The 25858-nt window shown below is 51.7% G+C and overlaps 1 protein-coding gene across 1 annotated transcript; it reads right to left on the bottom strand.

Annotated features, from left to right (window-relative positions):
* Positions 1-818: 818 nt before the first annotated feature.
* Positions 819-25292, bottom strand: FGD2 (FYVE, RhoGEF and PH domain containing 2). The gene is made up of 16 exons (XM_025383147.1): positions 25054-25292; positions 21895-22126; positions 19894-19971; positions 19083-19231; positions 15621-15777; positions 15285-15423; positions 14682-14740; positions 14351-14497; positions 13546-13638; positions 9322-9401; positions 9204-9234; positions 8380-8472; positions 7616-7747; positions 3439-3585; positions 1797-1943; positions 819-1425 (listed from the first exon to the last, which is right to left on the bottom strand). The coding sequence occupies exons 1-16, from the start codon at positions 25119-25121 to the stop codon at positions 1210-1212; spliced, it is 1968 nt and encodes a 655-aa protein (XP_025238932.1). The 5' UTR covers positions 25122-25292; the 3' UTR covers positions 819-1209.
* Positions 25293-25858: the final 566 nt, after the last annotated feature.

Raw genomic sequence — 25858 nt, 5'->3', positions numbered from 1 at the left:
ACCCAAATGTCCATCAGTGACAGACTGGATTAAGAAAATGTGGCACATATACACCATAGAATACTATGCAGCAGTAAAAAAGGATGAGTTTGTGTCCTTTGTAGGGACATGGATGCAGCTGGAAACCATCATTCTCAGCAAACTATCGCAAGAACAGAAAACCAAACACCGCATGTTCTCACTCATAGGTGGGAATTGAACAATGAGATCACTTGGACTTGGGAAGGGGAACATCACACACCGGGGCCTATCATGGGGAGCGGGGAGTGGGGAGGGATTGCATTGGGAGTTATACCTGATGTAAATGACGAGTTGATGGGTGCTGGCGAGTTGATGGGTGCAGCACACCAACACGGCACAAGTAGACATATTTAACAAACCTGCACGTTATGCACATGTACCCTAGAACTTAAAGTATAATAATAATAAAAAAAAAAAAGTACGCATGTATCAGGTACAGTGGCTCACACCTGTAATCCCAACACTGTGGGAAGTGGAGGTGGGAGCATCACTTGAGGCCAGGAGTTTGAGACCAGCCTGGGTAACATGGTGAAATCCCATCTCTACAAAAAATAAAAAAATTAGCTAGACACAGTGGCACACACCTATAGTCCCAGCTACGTGGGAGGCTGAGGTGGGAGGATCGCCTGAGCCTGGGAGATGGAGACTGTAGTGAGCCATGTTTGTGCACTCCAGCCTAGGCAACAGAGTAAGACTCTATCTCAAAAAAAAAAAAAAAAAAAGAAGACCCCGTGCCTCCCCCATCGCAGACCAATTAACTGGTTGGTGGTGCTTCAGTACAGGCATTGTTTTCTACATTTTAAAATTAATTTACTATGTGTTTTTCACCGGTACTCTTTAAAAGCTCCCCGGGAGACACAAATGAGTAGCCCTGGTTGAAAACCACACTATGGTACCACCAGTCCGGGGTTACCTGGGGCTTTCCCAGTTTCAGCACTGGAAGTCCCATGGCCCAGGAGCCCCCTCCCCGCAAGGCAAACTGAGACAGTTGGTTGTCCCCTTTCTAGAAAGGAATGGGCCCATATTTTCTGCATCCCAGATCGGGACACATGGCCTAAGCGCAGATGGCTGAATCAATTCTGTGAAAGCACCCCTTGGGGCAGTGGGTCCTGAGGCCACAAGGTCAGTCTGTGGCAGGAGCTGGGTTCAGGGTGGGGAGAGGTGGGCAGGAGAGTGGTTGGCAGTGGCTCAGTCGGACAGGTCCCCGTCATTGGGCCAGCTGGGACTCCATCCACTGGCCGCCTGCTCCATGGCCTTCATCCAGCGGCCCTTCAGCTCCTCTGTCTCGGCCTTGAAAGTGTAGAGTTGGCCTGACTGCTGTAGCTGGAAGACCCGAGGGTCCCCCTGGGGCCCAACGGTCACCTGGTAGCCCAGCAGGGGGATGGAGGTGTGAGCCCTCATGTCCTGGGGGGAGGAGAGAGCAGTGGGCCACTATCCCTTCTCAGTCCTACTGCCCCAGATAGCCATTGTGAAGGTAACAGCCACTCATGCACAGCTCACACCTCAAACCCCCATGGGTTGGGGGTGGGCTGGTGAAGGCCATTGAGGAAGAGGAGAGAAGAAATGGCTGCCTCTGAGGTCAAAGCAGTGGTGACCTAGAGTCAGGGCCCAATTCTGAAACTTACTAACCTTGAGACTCCAGGATACCACATCCTCATTGGGCCTCAGTTTCCCTATCTGACATATGGAGCTAGCAATATTCACCCCGACCCCCACCATACACATGCTGTGGGAAGGCCAGGGCCTGGTGGGGGACGGGTAGGTGGTGGCCTTACCTGAGGGGCAGCGTAGACATAGAGCACAAGGGGGTCATCCCGAGGGATCACACACCAGCCCCGGGGGCCACTCTTGCCCCACTTGTCCCCGATGAGCTGCAGGAAGCTGCACATCAGGCTCTGGTCAGGCGTGGCTGAGGACCCTTTCTAAAACCAGAAGGAGGGACTGTCAGGGAACAGAGCAGCCGCAAGTGCCAGATGTTGGTCTGGGGGCTTGACAATTACTATCTCCAATCCTTACAGCAGTACTGAATGGAGAGGTCCTTGGTCCTTGAGACTCAGAGAGGTCCCATCAAGTGCCTGTGGTCACACAGCTAGCTGGCCAGTGGCAGAGCTGCGGTCAAAGGCCAGCCTGCCTGAACCTGTCGTGTGTGTTCCCACAAGGGGCAGGTGCCGGGAGGGTGCCTGGAGCTGCTCCAGGAAACAGAATTGGGCCCCGAGAAGGGGCTGAGCATCTCCAGCAGCAGGCTGTGTTGCCTAGCAGTCAGGGGGGTCCTGGGCCTGGAAGAATGGGGAGGATTGGAAAGGGGACAGATGCTCATGGAAAGAGGCCAACTTTTTTTTTTTTTTTGAGATGGAGTTCCGCTCTTGTTTCTCAGGCTGGAGTGCAATGGTGCAATCTTGACTCATTGCAACCTCCACCTCCCGGGTTCAAGAGATTCTCCTGCCTCAGCCTCCTGAGTAGCTGGGATTACATGCATGCACCACCATGCCCGGATGATTTTTTTTTTTTTTTTTTGTATTTTTAGTAGAGACGGGGCTTCATCATGTTGGCCAGGCTGGTCTGGAACTCCTGATCTCAGGTGATCCGTCCACCTCGGCCTCCCAAAGTGCTGGGATTACAGGTATGAGCCATCCCACCTGGCCAAAAGAGGCCAACTTGAACTTGGGAGTGAATCTCAGCTGGCACAGGCTGGACCTTCTCCCACCTCCCAGGGACAGTAGGATATCAACCTGGCCTTCATGAGGGAGGGGCAGTGGATGGTGGTACCGATGCTGGGCTGGGTGACATTGTATTTGTGGTGCTTAGCTGAGCACAGTTGTACCCCCACAAGGGAGCCCCTGTGGGGGCAAGTGTGGCTCAGTGAGGCCCCCAGAGCAACAGAAAGAACATCTGTGGCTGAGATCAGAGAGCTGGCTCCTAACTTGCTGTGTGATCTTGGGCAAGTCACTTCTCTAGCCCTGGGTCTCCATGGGATAAGACTGACTGGCTCCTGGAGTCCCTTCCAGTTAGAATGGAGTCTCCAATCTGTCTGACCTGGAACCTCTGTGCTCCCATCTGTAAAATGGAATCAGTGACCAGCTCTTGTCACCCTGGGACTGTTGGGGCAGGACGTGGGGATGTGAACAGGAGCTGTCCAGAGGGGGCGTACTATTGGATGAGGACATAGAGGAAGCGCAGAAGAATGTGGATGACAGCCTGCAGCCAAATGGTACCTCCATTTGGTGACAGGCTCCGCACTGCCTGGGCTGTGGGGAGTGACCGGGGTCTGTGGGCAGAGAGAGGAGGAGGGAGTGGAGGGAGGGTGTGACCACGGCTGGCTTATTCCTCAGCACTGGACAGTGTCAGCCCAGGGTGGTTGCTGGGCACACATTCCCTGAAAAGAGGACGGATGGTGAGCATGGAGACAGTGGCCCTCACCTCCAGGATGCCCCGCCTCTTGTCCTCCTTGGCCTCAGGGAGCACGTTTCCAGTGAGGAATGTGTAGCAGTGGAGGCAGACTCGGTTTGGCCTATTGTCGTTATATTTCAGCTCGGCCCGGTAGTCGGAGCACCTCGCACACACCACCTGAGGAGGACACACACACGGGGGCGTGGGGCTGAGACCAGGCACCGGAGGGCTGGGCTCCTGCCTTGGCGGGCAGGTGGGGGCATGAGAGCAACCAGGGACTGGGGGAGGAAAAGAAAGCTTCGAGAGAGGAATGGAGGCAGAGCGGGAATGGTGCCCGATGCTGGTGAGGCCCAACTGCCTGGAGGCTGCAGTGCATGGGGGAGCTCAGACTCGGGGCTCTTAGGCTGAGAGTTCAAGACCCGGCCCCCATCGCAAGGGCCATAACTTCTCTCTCCTCCAGGTTCCCTCCGAGTGAGGGTAGCCGTGAACCCAAGGGCTTGCCCCAGACAGACCTCTGCATCTGATTCACTTTTCCAAGTGCTGTCCTCTCTGCCATCTCACCTGACTCTCCCAAAGACCCCACCAGGCAAGCAGGGCCCAGCTTTTGTCCTCTCCTGACCCTGAGAGCCACACTGTTAACTGGCAGACAGGCCCTCCACAAACAGGGTGTGTCTTTCAAGACCCAGAGTTTAGCTTTAAGACTCAGGTAGACTTTGTGTTCTGCGCTATCATGGAGTCAAGTGTATGTTCATCTAAAAATGATAGGCTGGTTGTTTTTACATGGGTACTCTGTGGAGCGGGGCTCACCCTCAGTTCACCACGAAGACATCCCCCCAAGGCTGACATGGATCATGCTGGGAGACCAGGTAAAAGGGGCCTGGGAATACTCAGAGAGGAACTCTGGGTGCCTCAAGGCATGACTGCAAGGAAGACTTGGCACCACGGGGAGCCCAGATGTGGGCTTGGAGATGGAGCGCAGGAGAAAGGGGCAGAGCGGGGAGTATTGTTCGTCAGGCAGCCCCAGCCCTCAGGGAGCTCCTCTGTGTGCCTAGCACAGAGCGCAGCCTGGCAGGGATGTGGAGAAGAAGGCCTGGCCCTGCCCCACCCTCACAAGGATTCCTGTCTGGCAGGCAGGGGAGACAGAAACTGGCACCCGAACCACCGAAAGGATGACTCACTGGCTCAGGAGGCACGAAGGTCTGCACATGCACGAGAAACCCACGGTCAGGGCACAGCCCCACACAGGGCTTTGGTTACCTTAGGAGCATTTTATTTTTTTATTGAGAGATTTCAATGTTTAAATATAATTAGTAAATTTTTTTCCTCTAACAACTTTTAATTTTGAAAAATTTCAAACCGACAAATTGAACAAATAATACAATGATACCACCCACTGAATTCACTAATTATTAACATTTGTGCCACATTTGCTCTCTGTCTCTCTCTATGTGTGTGTATTTTATTTTTTTCTGATCCGTTTGAGGATAAATTACAGTCATCCTGACACCTCACCCTTATATATGTAGCTGGTGTCTCCTAAGAACGAGCCATTCTTCTACCTATCCACAGTGTCATGGTCACACTCAGGAAATTTCACATTGATACAGTATTATTATTTTTATTTTTTTGAGATGGAGTTTTGCTCTTGTTGCCCAGGCTGGAGTACAGTGGCGCGATCTGGGTTCACTGCAACCTCCACCTCCTGGGTTCAAGCGATTCTCCTGCCTCAACCTCCCAAGTTGCTGGGATTACAAGTGTACACCACCACACCCGGCTAATTTTTGTATTTTTAGTAGAGATGGGGCTGTTGGCTAGGCTGTTCTCGAACTCCTGGCCTCAGGTGATCCGCTCACCTTGGTCTCCCAAAGTGCTGGGATTACCGGTGTGAGCCACTGCACCCAGCTGATATAATATTATTATCTAGATATGTTACAAAATCAAATATCTCCCAATGGTCCCAAGAGCGACCTTGATGGCTTTATTTTACCCCAGAAAGAATCCAAGCAAGGATCATACATTTAGTTTAGTTGTGAGAATATTTTCTATCTTAAGCTGGAAGGCAGCTACATGGGTGTTGTTATTCTTTGTGCCTCTTTGTAGTTCACTATTTTAAGTAATTTTTAAAGAACTACTTTCAGTCACACGTGTGAATCAGTTCAACTCTTATTTACAGATGTGAATCACCAGGAACAGTAGCCAATCCCCACATCCTTTCTATTTGGCTTCGGGATGTAACTCATCACTGACATCTGAATGCAGGTGTGTTCCCAGTCCTAGAAATGGACTGTGTCCTGATTGCAGTTTAACACGTTTTGGGGACACCTCCCTGACTGGCCCCAACCTGTCCAGCTAGACTCCTCCTGTCCTCTAGAGGTCATCAAAGACTGAGGTTGCAAAGGGCTTCTCTGTTTGCAGAGTAAACAGAGGGGGTTATGATGTCAACAGAGTACAGCTCAAGTACAGCAGATGCTTAAAAAGCAAAGCAAGATCTGCCTCTGATAACGGGGCCTGGGTTGATAAGAGGAGGAACTGGAGGGACACAGTTCCTTCCTCAAGAAGCTGGTAGCTCACCCGCACTGGATGCCCTACCTGAGCTATGGAGGAGGAGGAAAGAGAAAGAGAAGGAGAGGGAAGGGAGAGAATGTTTTTTGGTTGAATCCTCACTGCCACACTGGAGGTGGGTTTCATGATCCCCATGGTGGAGGTAAGGAAACTGAGGCCTGAACCAGTAGGCAGAGTTGGCAACAGAATCCATCAGGTGCCAGGGTGCTGAGGGCTTGCAGAGAAGAGAGGACAGTTAGCCAAAGCAGGCAGAGAAGAGAGGATGACAGGGGTGGGTGGGTGCACAGTGGGCATGGGCCTGGTGTGGTGGTGGGGCAAGGCCTGAGGGGGTACAGGGCTGGATGCCCCTCCACTGGAACTGGAGACCATTTCCTAGCTCTGGGTCTCAGGGTCATGGAAAATGATGATAAGAAGGCAGATAAATTCATAGGATCAGCTTCAGAGGTGCCTTGAACAAGTAATTAAATCCTCAATGGGTCTCATTTTCCCATTTATAAAACGGGAGCATAGCAGCCCCCTGAGGTGTGCTGTGAGGGCCAGATGAGCTAGTGCCCAACGCCACTGGGCTGCACTGGTTGAAGCCAGCAGATTTGGCCAGGATGGGGACAGCAGGGCCTGAGCTGGGAGGGTAGAGGCCCAGGTGGGGCAGGTAGAGGCCTAAATGGGATAGGTGGAGGCCTGGGTGACACAGGTAAAAGCCTAAGTGGGACAGGTGGAGGCCTGGGTGACACAGGTGGAGGCCTAGGTGGGACAGGTGGAGGCCTAGGTGGGGCAGGTGGAGGCCTGCGTGACACAGGTAGAGGTCTAGGTGGGACAGGTAGAGGCCTAGGTAGGGCAGGTGGAGGCCTAGGTGGGGCAGGTGGAGGCTGAGGTGGGGCAGGTGGAGGCCTAGGTGGGACAGGTGGAGGCCTAGGTGGGGCAGGTGGAGGCCTGCGTGACACAGGTAGAGGTCTAGGTGGGACAGGTAGAGGCCTAGGTAGGGCAGGTGGAGGCCTAGGTGGGGCAGGTGGAGGCTGAGGTGGGGCAGGTGGAGGCCTAGGTGGGACAGGTGGAGGCCTAGGTGGGGAAGGTGGAGGCCTGGGTGGGACAGGTGGAGGCCTAGGTGGGGCAGGTGGAGGCCTGGGTGACATAGGTAGAGGTCTAGGTGGGACAGGTAGAGGCCTAGGTAGGGAAGGTAGAGGCCTAGGTGGGGCAGGTGGAGGCTGAGGTGGGGCAGGTGGAGGCCTAGGTGGGGCAGGTGGAGGCCTAGGTGGGACAGGTGGAGGCCAAGGTGGGGCAGGTGGAGGCCTGGGTGACATAGGTGGAGTCCTGGGTGGTGCAGGTGGAGGCTGAGGTGGGACAGGTGGAGGCCTAGGTGGGGCAGGTGGAGGCCTAGGTGGGACAGGTGGAGGCCAAGGTGGGGCAGGTGGAGGCCTACGTGGGACAGGTAGAGGCCGAGGTGACACAGGTGGAGTCCTAGGTGGGACAGGTGAGGCCTAAGTGGATCAAGGGGAGGCCTAGGTAGGAAAGGTGGAAGCCTGGGTGGGGCAGGTGGAGGCTGAGGTGGGACAGGTGAGGCCTAAGTGGATCAACGGGAGGCCTAGGTAGGAAAGGTGGAGGCCTGGGTGGGGCAGGTGGAGGCAGGAGTGCTGGCAGGAGTACTCACGTAGCCGCAGGCCCGGCAGTGGTGGCGACGGCGCGTCAGAGCGTTGAAGGGCTCCTGGCAGCGCATGCACATGGTCACCATCTTGTCCCGGACCCACTGTGGTGCTCGGAGGCCCAGCTCCTCAGACTGCAGCTGTGGGTTAAGGGGAGTTGGGCAGGAATGGGCCCTTGGTGACCCTCTTCTGCCCATTCTCCGAGGACCCGAGGCCCTGTGTCCACCTGCTGTGGCAGGGATTCTGTGTGTTGGGCTTCCCTGGGGCTTTCACAGGAGGCTGACTGACCTGATCAAGGCCTTATGATAGATTAGTTACCATTATTCCCATTGTATAAGTGAGGAAACTGAGACCCAGAGAGGTCAAATGACTCAGCAGTCACCCAGCAAGCCAGAGTTGAGCTCAAATCTGAACTCAAACCACAGATATCCTCCCCAGCCCCTACCCCACTCACCTTCCATCTTCCCTGAGACTTTACATTTGTCAGATACTTTCAAACCCAAAATCCTGCTGCCCCCTGCGGCTGGAGCTGCAGGGACATGAAACCCTTCCCCATGACAGCTGTACAGAGAGGCTCCCAAAGGAAGCGTTGCTAACGGGGAATGCTCAGGCACTGAGTCGGGATGTGCTGTGAGGGCTTCCCCTGGTCCCTTCAGTCTCTCCTGGCAGGTGACACTCCCTGTCCCTCTAAGCTGGTACAAGTAGAACAGAGAGGGAACAAGCTCTGTTTGGGTTGGTGGCTCCAGCAACGGATGAAAAAGCTTTCATTTACCTCCTGCTCCTGGGTGTCTCCCTCAGGCCCCTGGGCCGCAGCCTTGAAGGTTTCATTCCGCTTCTCAATTTGGTCAACAGCTGCTTGGAAGGCCTGGGGTGCAGGGAGAGGGAGGGTTGGGGCTTGAGGTGTGGGAGGGAGGGGTTGCTCTTCGGTCCATCCATCCACACATGCAACAGACAGGGCTGAAAGCCCACTGGGTGCCAGATGCTAGATTCTACACACACACAGGCCACCTTATCAGAGGAGAAACTACCAACCCCAGGTTACAAATGTACAAACTGAGGCTCAGAGAGGGTAAGTGACTGGCCCTGGACTGCCCAGCTGGGCAATGAGAAGCAGCAAGATAGGAACCCAGATCTGTCTCCAAACTACCACAGAACAGCTCCTTAGGAAGAGCAGGGAGCAGCTGGGCACACGCAGGTGTGGGAGCGTGCACACACACACACGCATGCACACACAAACACAGACACACAAACATATACACACACAAAGACACATACACACATGCACGTACACACACATACACACACACATACACACAAACACATGCACACACATGCATGCACAGAAACACACATACATAAACACACACATACATGCATGCACACACACAAACACACACAGACATGCCCACACGGATGCACAAACATGCATACACACATGCACACACACACATGCATACACACACCACTCCCTGCCCCTCAGCCCGAATAGGCTAGGGAGAATCCCAGGAGCTTCATCAAGATAACCCATTACTGCGAAAGAAAAAAAAAAAAAGAGAAAGGAAAAAGACTCCCGGAAGGCCTGGAGCGTTCCCATACCTGCATCCAGGAAATCTTTTCCTCCTGGGACCTGCTCGGAAAGTGAACACAGGTGTTGAGGAGATCAGCCCCTCCCAGTTTTCCCGCCTGGCCCTGGGCTGCCACCCAGCTGCTTTACCGGGCTTGCAGCTCCAGAGTGCGCTGCTTCCCAGACACCAGGAAGGAGTGGGGGAACTCAGCGTCCATCAGCTCCCGCACCTGCCAAGAGGAGGGAGGCAACCGGCTCAGACTCGCCATCCCCCGGGTCCCAGGCGCAGCACTGGAGAGGGGAGGGAGGTGGATTGTGCCCAAGGGACAATTCAAATTCGAGAGACAGGGATGCAGAGCTTGTTCGCCACCTCCCTAATCCTGTTGAGCCAAGCAAATGCTCCTACAACTGGGCCTCCCTCCAAGCAAATGGACCTATGGCTCCTGGAATTTTAGCAGCAGCTAAGTTGACCCAGTGTGAGGTGGAAATGACAATTTCTGACAATAGATTCAACAAAAAAGGGGCAAAAGAAGGATTCCACCCCAGGTTTTCATTCCCCAAAGGTAAGATGGAAGAACATCTATTTCCATCCTACCCCCAGAGTCCTGTAAGCGCACTTCCTCCAGACAGCATGGAGAGAGATTTGCAAAGAGAACCGAAGACACAGGCCGAGAGCACAAGAGCCTCTGTGCGGGGGAACTTCGTTGCCATTAAATTCCTCGAACACTTGAACTCCTCTGCTGCCTCCCATGCGGTGGCCAGGTCTTTGCACACTTCCAGGGCAGCTCACCATAACCCAGACAGCACTGAGTACAAGCACATCCTTCCCCAGCTTAGTCCTAGTCTGCAGCCTCACTCCCCAGTCTTTGCCTTAGAGGGGGCTGATGTGATTTGGATTCGATGCCCTTGGCACTGGGGAGGTGGTCATGTGGAAAGAGGTATTTGGGAAAGAGCCAAATACCTCTTTGTGTGCAAGGGATGAGGGGCTGGATCTGGGCAAAATGGGACAAACCTGTGGCTCAAAGGCCAGTTAGGAAGCAACATCACAGACGGTCCCGGCCTGCCCAGGTGCACTGGAGAGACAAAAGAGGTTTCTAATTGGGTCAGGGAGAGGGGAAAGGGAAAAGAAGGGAGAAATCCCAGGTTTGCAGTCCAGAAATAGGAAGAAATATCATGCTTTTGACAGAAAAAAGGGAACTGGGAGCTCCTGACCTGAGGGACTAGGCTGCCCCAGGGATGTTCATACAGAGGCTTCCAGCTCCCCAGCAGGTTTCGAGAGGAGTTTCCCAAGCTTTGCTGAGCCCAGCCTCAACGACTCTCCCCAGGGCTGGGTCAATTCAATCCCCTGCTAGTCCATACTGTACCTTTGTAATAATTAGAAAAGGACAGCCTTCCTCAAAACACTTTACTGACATCTGTTGGCAAACTGGCATAATACCTAGATATTGTTGGAACAAGACATTTGACTGCCATCTGCCGGACAATTCTCACTATAAATATACCATCTATGATATTGTATCAAAATCTGCTAATCTGCAGTTGGCTGCAGAAGACAACCTCTTAGATGAGGTATCCTTGTGCAGTGTACAACCTGCACAACTGTACGTGGAGCCCCTGGATATGTGTGCCCACACCCCTTCCTTCTTCCCAGGCTGGTCCTGTGTGGGATGGCAAAACTACTAAGACCAAGTCAGACCTTGGGGAGAATCAGCTGCTGTGAACTAGGCCTCCCTGACACCTAGGAAGGAGGAGGCCAGGGAGTCATAGGCCAATAGGAACCATCATGATGGTCAAAGGCGAGATTTGCCTCCAAATCTCAGACTCAGAAAATAGTTCCTGCACAGAAGTAGGGTGAGTGGACAGCTCTGCACTTGCCAAGCCCATGCCATCCAGGAGAGGGTGCTCTGCGGCTGCTGGAGTATCAGACATGCTAGCCAAGACTAGCAGACTCCAGAAACCCAGCACACACAGGGCCGGTGAGCTCTCAACACACACCCAAAGCATCTGATGCTCTCAGGCTCGGCTCTCTCTGTTTTCTCTCTATGACTCTGTTTTGGTTTCTATATTTCTTAGCCTTCCTATCTGTCGATCTCTATTTTTCTATGCCTGGGCCTCTGACAGTCCTTTGGCAGGGCCACCTGTCTCTATGTCTCTGTCTGTAGCTCTCCATAAACCTGCCTTTCTCAGCCTCATTCACCAAGGACTCCAGACGTACAAGCCTGCACACGCCCTGGTCTATGGGACATTCTGGTCCCTTTAGGATGGAAAGCTAGATACCAGGGCCAGGGCTGCACTGGTAAAAGACTTCAGTCAGCTCAGGTGTGGGGGTGAGCTGTGAACCCATGTTCCCTCATCAGCCTTCATCATTCCCAGGCTGCACGCCACCCCCAGGCCCTGGATTGCTCCAAATGCCAAGCAACCCCAGTCAGGAGCAGGGAACGGGCTCTTTTGCTGGGGTCTCTGGAGGCCCCAGGGGCTCTAGAGGGTAGAGCATTCTGGTTCAACTCCTGCCTGCAGCTCCCTTCTGGGGTTGAAGCAGGTAGGGGTGATGGTGGATGAGAGAGTGCCAAAATGGACCAGACCAGACCTCTGCTTCTTCCAGCCCCAGCCCTCAGGACACACCAGGACTCAGGAGCCAGCAGAGACGGGTGGTTAGGAAGCTTCTCTGACCATGTCCTCCATGATGCCAGAAATCCCATCAGAGGCTTTAACCCTCTGGATTGAAGCCTTAATAGGCGACAGCAGAGCGTGGTGATTAGATGCAGAAGCGCCAGCCTTTGTTACACCTGCATCTAAATCCTGGCTTGGTCACTCAAACTAGCATTTGCGATATGACCTTGAAGCAAGTTACTTAAGTTAGAAAGGTTTTCCAGGGCCTTGGTTTTCTCATGTTTAAAAATGGGATTAACTACAGATACACTCACACACAGGCAGGCTGTACCAGGCTATTCACTGCAGCCTCATTTGCAGCTGCTGACAACTGAAAACAATCTAAGTGTCTCTCAGCAGAAGACTGAAGAAATTCCGGTGCATCCGCACAGTGGGGCGCAATGCAGCTGGGCAGAAGGATGAGGAAGCTCTCAAGTACAGGGACACCTCAGTCTCCAGCATTTGCAGTTAGTTAAAACAAGCAAAGTGCAGAAAAATGTGTAGAGTATACCACTGCTTCTGGTATAAATGAGGAAACAATCCTATTATATATTATTTGTTTGCTAGGCGAAGGCCACTCTGGAGGGCCTCACAAGAAGCAAGGGTTGCCTTCAGGAAGGGGACCTAGGGGATAGAGTGGGAGGAGACTTTCATTGTATATATTTTTTATATTATTTGACTTTAGAATGTGTATAATCTGTATTTTTTAAGTAGTAAAATTAAAATATTTTTAAAAGATAAAAAACAGGCTGGGTATGGTGACTCACACCTGTAATCCCAGCACTTTGGGAGGCTAAGGCAGGTGGATCACTTGAGGTCAGGAATTTGAGACCAGCCTGGGCAATGTGGTGAAACCCCATCTCTCCTACCAAAAATACCAAAATTGGCCAGGCATGGTGGCTCGCACCTGTAGTCCCAGCTACTTGGGAGGCTGAGGCAGGAGAATCGCTTGAACCCAGGAGGCGGAGGTTGCAGTGAGCCCAGATTGTGCCATTGCACTCCAGCCTGGGCAACAGAGTGAGACTCCATCTAAAAAAAAAAAAAAAAATCCAAAAGATTCTAACAGCCCCTGCATCATGAGGCTGCTAGGAGGATCTGGTAGTCCCCCATGGGGACACCCAGTCAATGGGCTCCATGACGAACTACTGGCCCTGCTCATTTGCCATTATCTCTGGATGAAGTAGATGGGGACACACATAAGCCAGCCGCTGAGCTGACACTGGAGACCTTTCCTACTGAAAACGTGGTCTGTGCTCCTACAGTATCAGCGTACACTGCCCAGGACAAGTCTCATTTCACTTAATTCCCATAATCCTGCAGGTGGGGTCAGTTGTCTGTCCATCTTAACTGGGAGCTGGTCAGAAATGCAGGATCTCAGGCCCCCCACCACCTAGACCTCCTGACTCAGAACCTGCATTTTCACAAGATGCCCAGAGCATTCTCACATACATGAAAGTTTTCGAAGCAGTGGTATAAACAGTAGGGAAAGCAGAGAAAGGCCCAGCTGGCTCATGCAGTGCCCCAAAGGGAGGGCCAGGCCTGTGGGAAGCTGGGAAGGACGGGGCAGGAGGGCTAGGAGCCCAGAGGGGAGAGCTCTAGCCCCACACTCTTCCATCTCCACATTTGTCCAGGCCCTGCAGGGGTTTGGTTCTCTGATTGAGAACCTGGTTGGCCCCTCCTATTACTCCCTGTACTCAGTCCCACCTTTGAGGTGGAACCTCTTACCTTCATCCCGGCCACGTCGATGCGGGTCCTCACCTGGAACTGGGCACCCACCTGGATCACCCTGGGCACGCAGTAGAGCAGCATGTTGTTGAACTGCAGGAGGCACAGGTGTGAGTGGCCCGTGGCAGGGGCAGGGAGGACGGCTAGGTGGGGCCTCTCCGAGGGTGGGCTGAGCACCACTGGACCCCCTCCCCTCTGACCACACTCTGGCCAGCTCGCAGGACGTCACAGGTGATGATGCGGGTGATGAGGAAGGGGCTATCAAGCTCCCATTCCCCTAGGATGGTTACTGAAGGGTCACCCTACAAGGGACCATAGCAGGCCTTCAGAAACCTACAAGGCCTTTCTCAACAGGGGCTCAGGATGGTAGGGGTTTACAAGAGGTTTTAGCTCCATCCCCCAGACCTCCAGGCAGGACCACCTTTCCAGATCTCAGGAGATCCCCCCAGCTTCTTCCATGCAAACCCAGGGCAGTTCTTCCTAGTAGCTAACCTTACTCCCTCCTGCTGTGCACTCTCTAGAGCACAGAATAATACCACAGGCTTTGGAGCCAGACCAGGTTCAAACTCTGACTCTGTTGCTTCCTAGGACATGTCTGGGAAACCTGTAGGTTGGAAATCTCTGAGGCTTGGAGGCAGCAGGTGACCTGTCCAAAGTCATCTGGGTGCCAAAGCAAAAAAGGACAGAGAAGCGGTCTCTTCCCTGTCCCCCTGCAGTGCCAGGTAGAGGCCAGGCAGCATGACTCAGGCCAGAGTGGCTCCACCTCCCTCCCTGGTGTGGAGAGGAGCTCCCAGCACCCTCCTACCAAGAAAAGGTAGCGCTCCATGGGGTCGTTGCGGCGGAAGGAGATCTTGAAGACCGGACCCTCACGGAGCAGGGTGTTAGAAGGGTCTACTATGTCGTCCTCGAGGCCCAGGCGCTGGTACACCTCCCACAGGTCCTGCAGCCGCTCCTGGGGGGTTGGGGTGCATTCTCAGTCAAGTCTGGGCAGGGCTCTGCTTCTGGAAGGCTTGCCTTGTGGGGACGGGGATTGGGGTGTGAGAGCAAGGGCAGCAGTGGGATAGGTGTCATGGGTGGGACCAGGCTGAGACTTGCAGGGAGGGGGACAGGGCTCCAGGGGAGGGCGGGCTGCTCACCATCTCAGTGATGGCTGCATTGGAGTGCTGGGCAGCTGAGAAGATCATGTCCAGGGCTTCTGAAAGGGGTAGGGCCAGAGTTTAGTCCCTGAAAATCGGGGCTGGTGGCTGGGGCAGGAGGTCCTTGAAGTTCCACAAAGGGCCCTCAGGACCTGCCATGACAGCCCCCAGGAGCAGCCCTGCCTGTGCAGCCCAGCCATGGGGTGTCTGAATGGTGGCAGCCCCCCAGAGCTGAGAGACTGGAAGCCACTGAACGTTAGTCATTAGATGTTGGGCTTTGGTGACTCTCACTGCTCCCCAAAACAAGCCAGACCTACAGGGTATAATGGAAGGAATATGGGCTTTGGCATCATATAGGCATGGGTTCAAATTCCAGTTCTGCTACTTTCTGGCTGTGTGACCTTGAGCAAATCACTAAACCTCTCTGGGTCTTAGTGTCCTCATCTGTGAAAAATGGCTAATGCTATGGATAATGTGTATGAAGTGCCAGCACTTGATGTTGATGACTGATGGTTGTCGTAACTATTTTAGCAGGAGCTCAATAAGTATATGGGAATGACTTAGGCCTCCCCAGCCCTCTGGGACCCCTGGGGGTGTCCTCACTCTGAGCATCGGCCCGGTCTGGGGCCTGGGCTGGCAGCTTCTGGACGTACTCCTTGAGCAGCAGCTCGTAGCGTGGAATTCTCTGCACTGGTTCCAGCATGTGGTGCTGCAGGGTCAGGCTGCCCGAAGCCTCACTGCTCTTGGGGAGGGATGTGGGGAACAACAGAGAGAGGGTGAGAGAAGGGAGGTGGGTCAGGCTGCCCCTGAGGGCCAGACAAGTGGGCAGGGGCCTGTGGAAGCACCTGAGCCTGGGAGAGGCCCTAAATCACTCAAGGCAACCTGAGCCACTGCACGCTGGGAGTGGCAATGCTGACTCCAGCCCTCCTGCAGCCTCACCTGGATGCGAGTGAGAACCTCCTGGAAGAGTGGAGACTTCTCGGTCCAGGTGGCCAGCAGCTCAGCCGCTCGCTCAAAGTTCTTGACATACTCACTGTACATCTTCAGGAAGGGGGCCAGCTTCTGTATCACATCGCCGATGCGGGGGTTGGCTGTCCTGCAGGAGGGGCACAGGGATTGCCCTCAGGCTAGAGACCTCCTCTCAACTCTAGGTAGGGCCAGGCAAGGCCAGGTTCCCTGAATCCCCCAAAGCAAGCTTTTCATGGCAATTCTGGGTGTGGGCGGGGCACAGGGGTGTCATCCTCACAAGCATGTGCCCCTCTACTCCTTAGACTATAAGCCTCCTGAGGCCAAAGGCTGTTCTGGTCCCAGGTTGGCCTCATCCACAAGGCCCAGCACAGTGTTGGGCCCACAGCAGGTGTTCAGTAATTGCTCAATGCTTCATTATGTAACAATAACAAGGGCCACCTGCCAAGCACTACCCAGAACATGCTGCATGTCTCATTCCATGTAATTCTCAAAACCCTGCAGGTGGGGACGGCCACTAGCCCATCTTAGAGGTGAGGAAGTGGAGGCTCAGAGGCGCAAGAATTTCTCCAGGATTGGCCGGCCACAGTGGCTTACACCTGTACTCCCAGCACTCTGGGAGACCTGAGGCAGGCAGATAGCTTGAGCCCAGGAGTTCAAGACCAGCCTGGGCAGCGTGGTGAAATCTCATTCCTTGCCCCCGATGCTAAAAATATATATATATATGAAAATATATATATTAAAAATAATATATATATAAAATATATAAAAAACATAAAATTCCATAAACATAAAATGTTTTTATAAAACATTTATTTTATAAAAATAAATATAAAAAATATAAAAATATATTGAAATATATAAAATATAAATATATAAATATATATCAAAATATCAAAATATATAAATATATAATACATAAAAAATAAATATATAAAAATATATAAATATATAAAAATTTATTATATATAAAAATATATGCATATAAAATATATAATATATAAATACATTAAATATATAAAAATATATAAATATGCATATATGAACATATACATATATAAATATGTATATATATGTGTGAACATGTATATTTAATATATAAATATGTATATATTTACATATACATGTGTAAATATAAATATGTAAATATGTATATTTATGTTTATATATAAGTATATATAAATATGCATATGTAAAAAGATATATAATATATTATATATTGAGTATATATTATATATTTATACATATAAATATATAAATTTATATTATATATAACATATAGTATATTATATTATATATAGTAAATATATAATATATTTATACATATAGATGTATATATAAATATATATTTTATATTAAATATATTTATACGTATAAATATATAAATATATATTGTATATAACATATTATATAATATATTAATATATTAAATATATTATATGTAATATATTATATAATGTATATATTTATATACTTATATATAAATATATAGATATACATATTTATATATTTATATATACGTGTTTATATATTTATATATTTTTAATGTATTTATATAATGTATATTATATATAATATATATTTTATATATATAATATTTATATATCATGTATTATATATATATTATATACACACACACACACACACACACACACACAGAGAACTTTTCCAGGATCATCCCATGGCAGGACTTGCTAGAGCAGAGCAGCAAGGAGCCATGGCCTGGGAGTGAGGCTTCCTGAGCCTGATTCCTGAGATGCACAAATCATGCTAGCTGTGTTCCCGGGCAAGTCACTTAACCTCTTTGTACCCTAATTTTCTCATTGAAAAAAATTGGAATGATGGCAGGCGATCTTATAGGGTTTTTCTTTTCTTTTCTCTTTTCGTGTCTTTTTCTTTTCTTTTTTTTTTTTAAAGACAGGTCTCATTCTGTCTCACAGGCTGGAGTGTAGTGACGCGATTTTGGCTCACTGCAACCTCTGCCTCCTGGGTTCAAGTGATTCTCCTACCTCAGCCTCCCCAGCAGCTAGGATTACAGGCACATGCCAAAGTGCCCAGCTAATTTTTTTGTATTTTTAGTAGAGACAGGGTTTCACCATGTTGACCAGACTAGTCTCGAACTCCTGACCTCAAGTGATCCACTCACCTCGGCCACCCAAAGTGCTGGGATTACAGGCGTGAGCCACCACGCCCGGCCTTTTCTTTTCTTTCTTTTCTTTTCTTTTTTTTTTTTTTGAGACGGAGTCTCGCTCTGTCGCCCAGGCTGGAGTGCAGTGGCGCGATCTCGGCTCACTGCAAGCTCCGCCTCCCGGGTTCACGCCATTCTCCTGCCTCAGCCTCCTGAGGAGCTGGGACTACAGGTGCCCGCCACCACGCCCGGCTAGTTTTTTTTGTATTTTTTTTTTTAGTAGAGAAGGGGTTTCACCATGTTAGCCGGGATGGTCTCGATCTCCTGACCTTGTGATCCACCCGCCTCGGCCTCCCAAAGTGCTGGGATTACAGGCTTGAGCCACCGCGCCCGGCCTTCTTTCTTTTTTTTTCTTTTCTTTTCTTTTTTTTTTTTTTTAAGTCAGGGTCTCTCTTTGTCACCCAGACTGGAGTGCAGTGGGACGATCATGGCTCACTGCAGCCTCGACTTTCTGGGCTCTAGCAATCCTCCAACCTCAGCCTCCTGAGCAGCTGGGACTACAGGTGTCTGCTACCACGCCTGGTTAAGTTTTGTATTTTTGGTAGAGATGGGGTTTTACCATGTTGCCCAGACTGGTCTCAAACTCTTGAGCCCAAGTGATCCACCCTCCTTGGCCTCCCAAAGTGTTGGGATTACAGGAGTGAGCCACTAAACCTGGCTATTATTTTCTTAAAAAAAAAAAAAAAAGAGTTTATTATAAATGTTTTAAGCAATCAATATATCACTAGGTTTAACAATTACTAACATTCTTCTTTGCCAAAGATCTTAAAGGACATCCTAGACTCCGTGGCAAACTATATAAGGCAAGTAACTTCACTGCTAAATGCTTTAGTAGCCATCTCTGAAAACAGGAGGTTTTCTTGCATAACCATAATGCCATCATCACACAGCAGGCTGATACGAAGACTGAGTGAATTAATAGGTGGAAAGCCCAAGGCCAGGCCTGTAGGAAGCCCTCAGTTAGCACTGGCTATTTTCACTGTTCCCAAAGTCACTTGGTCACTTGACTTGGCCAGGTCCTGATCCACCCCTTTCCCCAGGAAGCAGTCTGCACACATACAGCCTCTCAGGGCGCGTTCACCCAAGCCCCTCACTGTGCAGACAGACCAAGCCTCGCGGAGGAGACTGTCATGGCCACACAACAAGGGCCTGGCCCTAGGAGCTGAACCCAGTGCCCTGGGGGCTCTCCCCACGTCCACCTGGCCAGGGCTTGGTCTGAGACCTCAGGGGCTCCCAGAGGACCTCACCAGTCATCCAGGCGCCGCTGCAGCTCTGGGAGGAAGAACTGAGAATGGAACTGATAGATGGAGGAGATGTTGGAGAAGATGACCCTGACCACGTCCTCGGGGAAGGCCTTGCTCCTGCGGGCCGCCCTCAGCAGCTCCTGGAAAAACACCTGTAGCCGCCACCACTGGTCACTCACTGCAGTGACAGGGAGCCACCCACACACTGGCCCGGGGGAACTAGGGTCCCACCCAGCCTACTGCATGCTTCCACCTTCCTGATCTCCCGGCATCCTCACAGCAGCCCCAGGAAGAGAAGGCAGGGGAGGCTGTGTTCTGGCCACTTTACAGAGGGGCAAGGCAAAGCCTAGAGATGCAGGGACTTGGCCAAAGACTGGAAGCTGATGAATGCCATAAACAGGCCCAACCTGGGTCTATGGAGGTCTTGGACTTCATCAGAATAGAGCTCCCTGCGACGATGAATAACCCTCTAGCCTTAGGGGTCCTTAAAAACTATGAAAGGTAGGGTCGTTGTGAGGTTGTGGGCATTGAGATGACAGATGAGGATACTGTGCAGGCCTGCAAGGGCCAGATGGTGTGTTCTCTGCTATACAGGGGCCAGCCTGGGCACCACGGGCAGAATAGGGAGTGCTGTTAACAAGACCTCCTGATTCTACCCCAACCCCAGTCGTCGAGGTTAAAGGGCTAAGGCTTCCTGGAAGCCTTAGCCAGGGGTCCTGACTCAGCTCTGGTGAGTGGGGTGGGAAGGCTGAGAAGGGGTCGGGTGAGGAGACCCAGGGCTGGGGCTCTGGAGGGGGTTGTCCTGGCCACTGGCCTGGTCTAGCAGGTGGAGGCGTGCCACGTAGGCCTGCTCTGTCTCCAGCAGCTCCTGGACGATCTTCTTCTCCGGCTCCTGCGGATGATTGGAGGGGAGAAAAGAAGAAAAAGGGGAAAGACAGCTTTGGTCTCCTCTGATGGGGACCTCAGTTCAGTCTCCAAAGTTGCTGCAGTGAAGCACACCTCCCGGGATTCATGCCCTCCCGCAGTGCATCTGGGCCGGCCCTGGGATGGCTTTCACAGAGAATGCAGCTGAATAAGGCTGTGCCAGTTCTCAGCCTTAGCCTTAAGAGGCCCGGAAGCTTCCACCTGTGCTGTCTTAGGAGCTGTGAACACTACATCAAGGGGTCTGGCACCTCTGATAGGGAGACCTCATGGACAGGCCATGTGGAGAGGAGAGGCCTGGAGAATACACGGAGAAAGAGCCCAGCCCTGCCAGCATCCCAGCTGAGCCCAGTCTTCTGGCTGTCCCTGCCCAGATGCCAGACTTGTGAGCTGAGCTGTCTTGGGCATTCCAGCCTCAGCCGCCCTCTGACTGCAGCTACTTGAGAGACCCTGTTAGGAACTAAACTGTGTCCCCCAACCAAATCCCTGTGTTGAAGCCCTAACCCCCAGTGTAAGTGTATTTGGAGATGAGGCCTTGAATGAGGTAATTGAGGTTAAATGGAATGATAAGAGTAGGGAACTAAACTGGTAGGATTAATGTCAGAAGAGGAAGGCACACCAGGGATGACAAAGAAATGGCCATGTAAAGACACACTGAAAAAGCGGCAGTCTTCAAGCCAAGAACAGAGACCTGCCCAGAAATCAAACCTGCTAGCACCTTGAACTTGGCCTTCCAGCCTCTAGAACTGTGAGAAAATAAATGTCTGGTGTTGAAGTCTGGGGTATTTTGTTACGGCAGCCCAAGCAGAATCACACAGACCCCCAAGTAAGGCCAGTAGAAAAACCTCCCGGCAGCATCCCAGGCAACTCACAAAATGTGAGAAATAATAAACAGTTACACTCAGCCCCTACATTTTTTCTGTTTTTTTTTTTTTTTTTTTTGAGACAGAATCTTGCTCTGTCACCCAGGCTGGAGTGTAGTGGCATGATCTCAGCTCACTGCAACCTCCACCTCCTGGATTCAAGTGATTATCCTGTCTCAGCCTCCTGAGTAGCTGGGATTACAGGCACCCGCCACCATGCCCGACTAATTTTTGTATTTTTAGTAGAGACAGGGTTTCCCTGTATTGGCCAGGCTGGTCTTGAACTACTGACCTCAGGTGATCCACCCACCTCGGCCTTCCAAAGTGCTGGCATTACAGGCATGAGCTACTGTGCCCGGCCAGCTGCTACATTTTTGAGAGGTTTGTTCAGCAGTGATTGAAAACCAGGACACATCACTACAACCACCATCCCCATTTTACAAATGAGGAAACGGGCACAAAGAGACTCAAGTGACTTGACCCAGGACACACAGTTAGTAAGCAGAAGTGCTGGGATGTGACTCCAGGGAATTTGGGTGCACAGTATTTGCATGTCAACCCTTGAACTCTACAGATGAGAAAACTGCAAGACACAGAAGAAATCAGACCGGGCTTTAGTCTAAGGGCAGGACAATTCACACTCAGACCTCTATTTCTAGGTTGAGATTGTTGTCTCCTCCAGTGGGTAAACTGAGGTCCCACCTGAGAAGAGTATCAGGTTCACAAGCTGGAGACTGTTCCAAGCTGTGTGGCCTTGAATAAGTTCCTTAAAACTGTCTGTGTTTCAACTTCCTTGTCCAAAAACCTCCTACACGAGGGACTCGCGAAGTGATCCAGCACAGTGCGTAGCAGGCAGTCAGTGAATCAAAGACCATTAAGCATGGGGAAATCTAGCTCCCAGCTGACCTCTGGTCACACAAGATCCCCACCTGGGGAACAGCTGGCTCTGGCTAGGGAAGAATGTGTGGAGGAGAGGTCAGGGAGAGCTCCCCACCACAGCACCCCACACCTCTACCTCAGCCCTCAGGCACCTGCATCCCCGATCCTGAGAGGGTCACAGGCTGGCAAGATTTCCTCCAGGCTCCACTGGACAGCTTGTTCTTCAGGGAGTTCAGGTACCTCCCGCTGACTGTCCTGGGCTCAGACCCCATGGCCTCCCCAACATTCAGCTTCTCCCATGGTCCTGGGGACCTGGGAGGCCTGCACTCAGGGTGGTGATGCGCGTCCTCTAGCCTGTGGCCTCTGGGTGCTGCTTCTGGAGTCCTGAGGAGAAGAGACAGACCTGAGGGTTTCCTCCCTGGAGAACAGGGAAAACACCAGCAAGTCCCTGGTGTGGATGTGGTTGCCTGGTGCAAATCTCCAGTGCAGGGGACCCTGGGTGCCTGGCTTTCTTTGGGAACATGCTAAATAAGACTTTCACTTCTCTCCCAACACATTCTTGGGAGGAACTCAGTGTTCAAAATGAGTCAGGGTGGACTGTATTTTATTTTCTGGGGAACTACATACTTCCTTGTTTAAAATGAAACCACAGTGTCCAGGAATCCTTTCTGTATATAGGGGTTTTTAAGCGGTACCCCCTGGATCATCCTCACCTTTGGACCTCACCTCTCTTTTCAGTTTCCACATCGGTAACCTATACATCAAGGGAAGGTGGGAGCCACAGAACAATCTAAAGTGAGAGCAGGCCTGCAAAAGCTGGGGCTTTTCAATGGGATCAACACTCTCCACATGTACAGAAGCAGGAAGACCCAGCCCAGCAGCAGATTCTCTGTTCTCCCAGAGATGGGCCTTCATAGGGCACCTTTATTGCCCTGTGTACTGGGTTCTGCAAGCCAGTCAAATTCTTTAGGTAACAGAGCCCACCCTTGCTGAATATACCCAGCGTTGCCCTCAGTGTGGAAAGGCTCGTGATGACAGCACAGGGCAGGCATCCTTATGAGAAAGACAGGCCAGGAAATGGAAGGCCAAACAAATGCGAAATCTCCAAAACTCCACAAGAAAGGTTTTCATTACCCATGTTTTGCAGTCAAGGAAACTGAGGTCTCGACAGGATAAGTAACATGCGGCTTGGAAGTGGCAGAGGTGGGATTCAAATCAGACAACTGCTTCCTGAGCCTTCACCCTAACCTGCCCCTCCCCATTTGAGTATAGGAGAAACAGGTCCACAGAGTCAAAGTGACTTGCCCCAAGTGACACATTTGGGTTTGTGGCAGTGAGAGCATTGGGACCTAGTGCTGTGTGGCTACTCCAAGGCTCTCCCACCGCTCCCTGGCACCCCAGTGCCTGGTTCCTCAGCCTATGGGTCTGCAGCTCATGGGCGTTGCTGGTTCTCAGGCTTTCTGTTCTACATGTGGTTTCAGGTTCTGCATTTCTGTTCTAGTGCCCCTGGCCAGCTTCTGTTTCCTCTTAGACCCCTCAGTTTCAGATCAGCTGAGGTGCTGGAGACCTCATAAAGAAGCCCAGGCCAAGGTAGTTGGCATGGGTCCCCTCACTCAGTAAGGAGTGGCTCTCACCCTCTGGGACCTAACTCCCATCTAAGAGCTGCCTGCTCCTGCAGGGGTGTCACCTGGGCAGAGCAGAGCATGCTGAGGGGCTCCACCCAAGTGTGCCTAGTCCACATCAAGCATGTTGAGTGAGGTGGTGCCATCCACTCACACCCAAGGGGGTGATGGGCCAGGAAGGCGGCTCCCAAGAGCTGTCCTTGGTGCTGAACAGGACGAGCTTGGCAAAGACCCCGGGAAAAGCAGGGGAGAATCACCCACCTCAGGAAGTTGAAGACTTCTAGGTCTACATCTATGCCATCTCCACCCTGAAGCCTACAGGAAACGTTGCCTGCCATGAGTGCCCTCAGTACAGCATCCGGGTCATTCCTAGGACATCTATTGTCTTGCATCTATTGACCTTGCATCATGGTTATTGGATGAGTTCAGCATCCAAATACAGAAACGCTTCTTCATCCTCTACAGTTCCTGTAGGATGCTGTCCTGTGCCACCCATGTCCCTCCTTCAGGAGTGAGGGCTCCCCACACCATCCCCACCAGCTGCTGGTAGTACTGGGGGCTGACGGGTAATTTATTGGCTGAGTCCCTCTCTGGGAATCACTCTCTGGAAGACAGAGCTGCCTCACCCAGAGTCTCTTGTCCAGTTCACATGGAGATACAAATACGCAGCCCTCTGCCTCAGTTGGAACAACCAAGAGGCATCCCAGATCCAGAGCTCCCTGGGACAGGCTGAGGCCTCTGTGGCAGGTGCACTGCAGTTCAGAATCTCCCCCTGCCCAGCCCTGCTTCCCTCACACCCACAGCTGTTGTTCCCAAAGCTCTCCCTGATAAACCACCTGTGGCAAACCTCCGTCTGAGTCTATATCCAGAAAACCCTACCTGGGATAGCCCCTAACACAGTCCTGAGCTTAAGAAATGCCTGCAGAATGGATTGATGCCACATATAACACACAACACACACACACACATGCACACACACAAACACACATGCTCCCAGGGCTACCAATGACTCCACGCATTTGGCCCAGCCTTTTCCCTCCAGACAGACAGCCCAGCATTGCCCCAGATACTTAACTTAAGGCACTTGGCATCCTCACCTCTCTGTGTCTCCATTTTCTCATCTACAAGATGGGAACAGACATAGAATCTACCCCTGTTAGGCTCAATGATTAAATTAAATAAGTAGGGACATGAGCCTAGAGTAGGGAGTACCCTATCAGTAGGCTGCCCATACATTCTGGTTTGCCTCATATGGTCCCAGCTTTACCTGTAATGCCTCCCCTGCAACCACCACATTTTATTGGCATTTACTTTCAGTTTCAATTGTGTGCTGAGTGACAAATTATATGGCTATCCTAATCATAGGGAGTGAATGCTTGGTGAATAGCTACTTTTTCTGCGAGGTGCTGGCAGGCATTGGGTGAGGTCCTGTGCCCACACATGGGCTTTGATCTGCCCGTGCTTGCTCGTAACCACGCCTGTCTGGACTCTCCCAACACATACTGGCACTCTCACACCTGCCTGGCTCCTGGTGTCCCACCGACACTCTCCCATGCTCCAAGGAATCTGTGACCGAGGAACGTCAGCAGGAGGAGGGTCCGGGGCAGGGCCCAGGGAGAGAGCTGCCAGAAAGGTTGGAGGGTGGCTGCCAGCCCACCATGGTGACCCTCCCAGCCCAGCCGCCCATACCTGCTATTCTCAAACACAGTGACCAGGTTGGACACAGACGCCAGCTTCTCCTCACTTGCCTCCTTCATCCTGCCGGTTTCCGGGGTGGATCTCAGCTACCCTTGAAGCAGAGAGAGGGGCCTCCAGCTAGCACATGCAGCCACCTTGGCCTGGGACAGATAGGCTAAATCACCCGTGAATCTGTTCTCATCTTTCTTGAGGCTCAGCAGGCCTGCTCTTGGCTTCAGAGTGAAGAAAGAGGAAGTGGTCCCAGAGCCACAGCCCTGCAGGGGAAAGGCCAGCGCTCCCGCAGTGGGAGGAGCCTACTTGGGCCCCACCTCTCCCTCATGGGGGCTGACCTTTCACGCCTGTAGACCCCAGTTCCAGAAGCCACCTAAGAGGTGGCAACAGGGCCCAGAAGTAGTTTCTGGAGCCCAGTCTGGGCTGGTGCGGTGGTTCGCACCTGTAATTCCAGGGCTTTGGAAGGCCGAAGCAGGAGAATTGCTTGAGCCTAGGAGTTCAAGACCAACCTGGGCAACATAGTGAGACACCGTCTCTAAAAAAAAAAAAAAGTCCACCTGGAGCCAGACCCTTGGCTGGTTTCTTGGCCTAGTGGTTCCAGCCAACCACACTTTCTCCCTCGGGGGTCCAGTGGCTTTTACTTGATCTCTTTCTCAACACCTTTTCTGCATCTGCCCCTGATCACAGCTGTAAGGAAACAGCGTCTTTTTTATTCTTTAGAGACGAAGTGCAGTGGTGGGATCTCAGCTCACTACAGCTTCTGCCTCCCGGGTTCAAGCTATTCTCCTGCCTCAACCTCCCAAGT

The sequence above is a fragment of the Theropithecus gelada genome, chromosome 4 (assembly GCF_003255815.1).
Source record: "Theropithecus gelada isolate Dixy chromosome 4, Tgel_1.0, whole genome shotgun sequence".
In the NCBI taxonomy this organism is placed as follows: Eukaryota; Metazoa; Chordata; class Mammalia; order Primates; family Cercopithecidae; genus Theropithecus; species Theropithecus gelada.
The sequence above is the reverse complement of the archived record's forward strand: the minus strand, read 5'-3'. Positions and strand labels throughout refer to the sequence as shown.

What these genes read in the sequence shown, in the direction of transcription:
- FGD2 (XM_025383147.1), bottom strand. Translation starts at nt 25,121, where the DNA reads ATGAAGGAGGCAAGTGAGGAGAAGCTGGCGTCTGTGTCCAACCTGGTC. An exon ending in AGGTTCTCACTCGCATCCAG is followed by an intron (nt 15,424 to 15,620) that starts GTGAGGCTGCAG and finishes TCCCTCCCCAAG; the next exon opens with AGCAGTGAGGCTTCGGGCAG. An exon ending in AAAAGATTTCCTGGATGCAG is followed by an intron (nt 8,473 to 9,203) that starts GTATGGGAACGC and finishes CCTGCACCCCAG; the next exon opens with GCCTTCCAAGCAGCTGTTGA.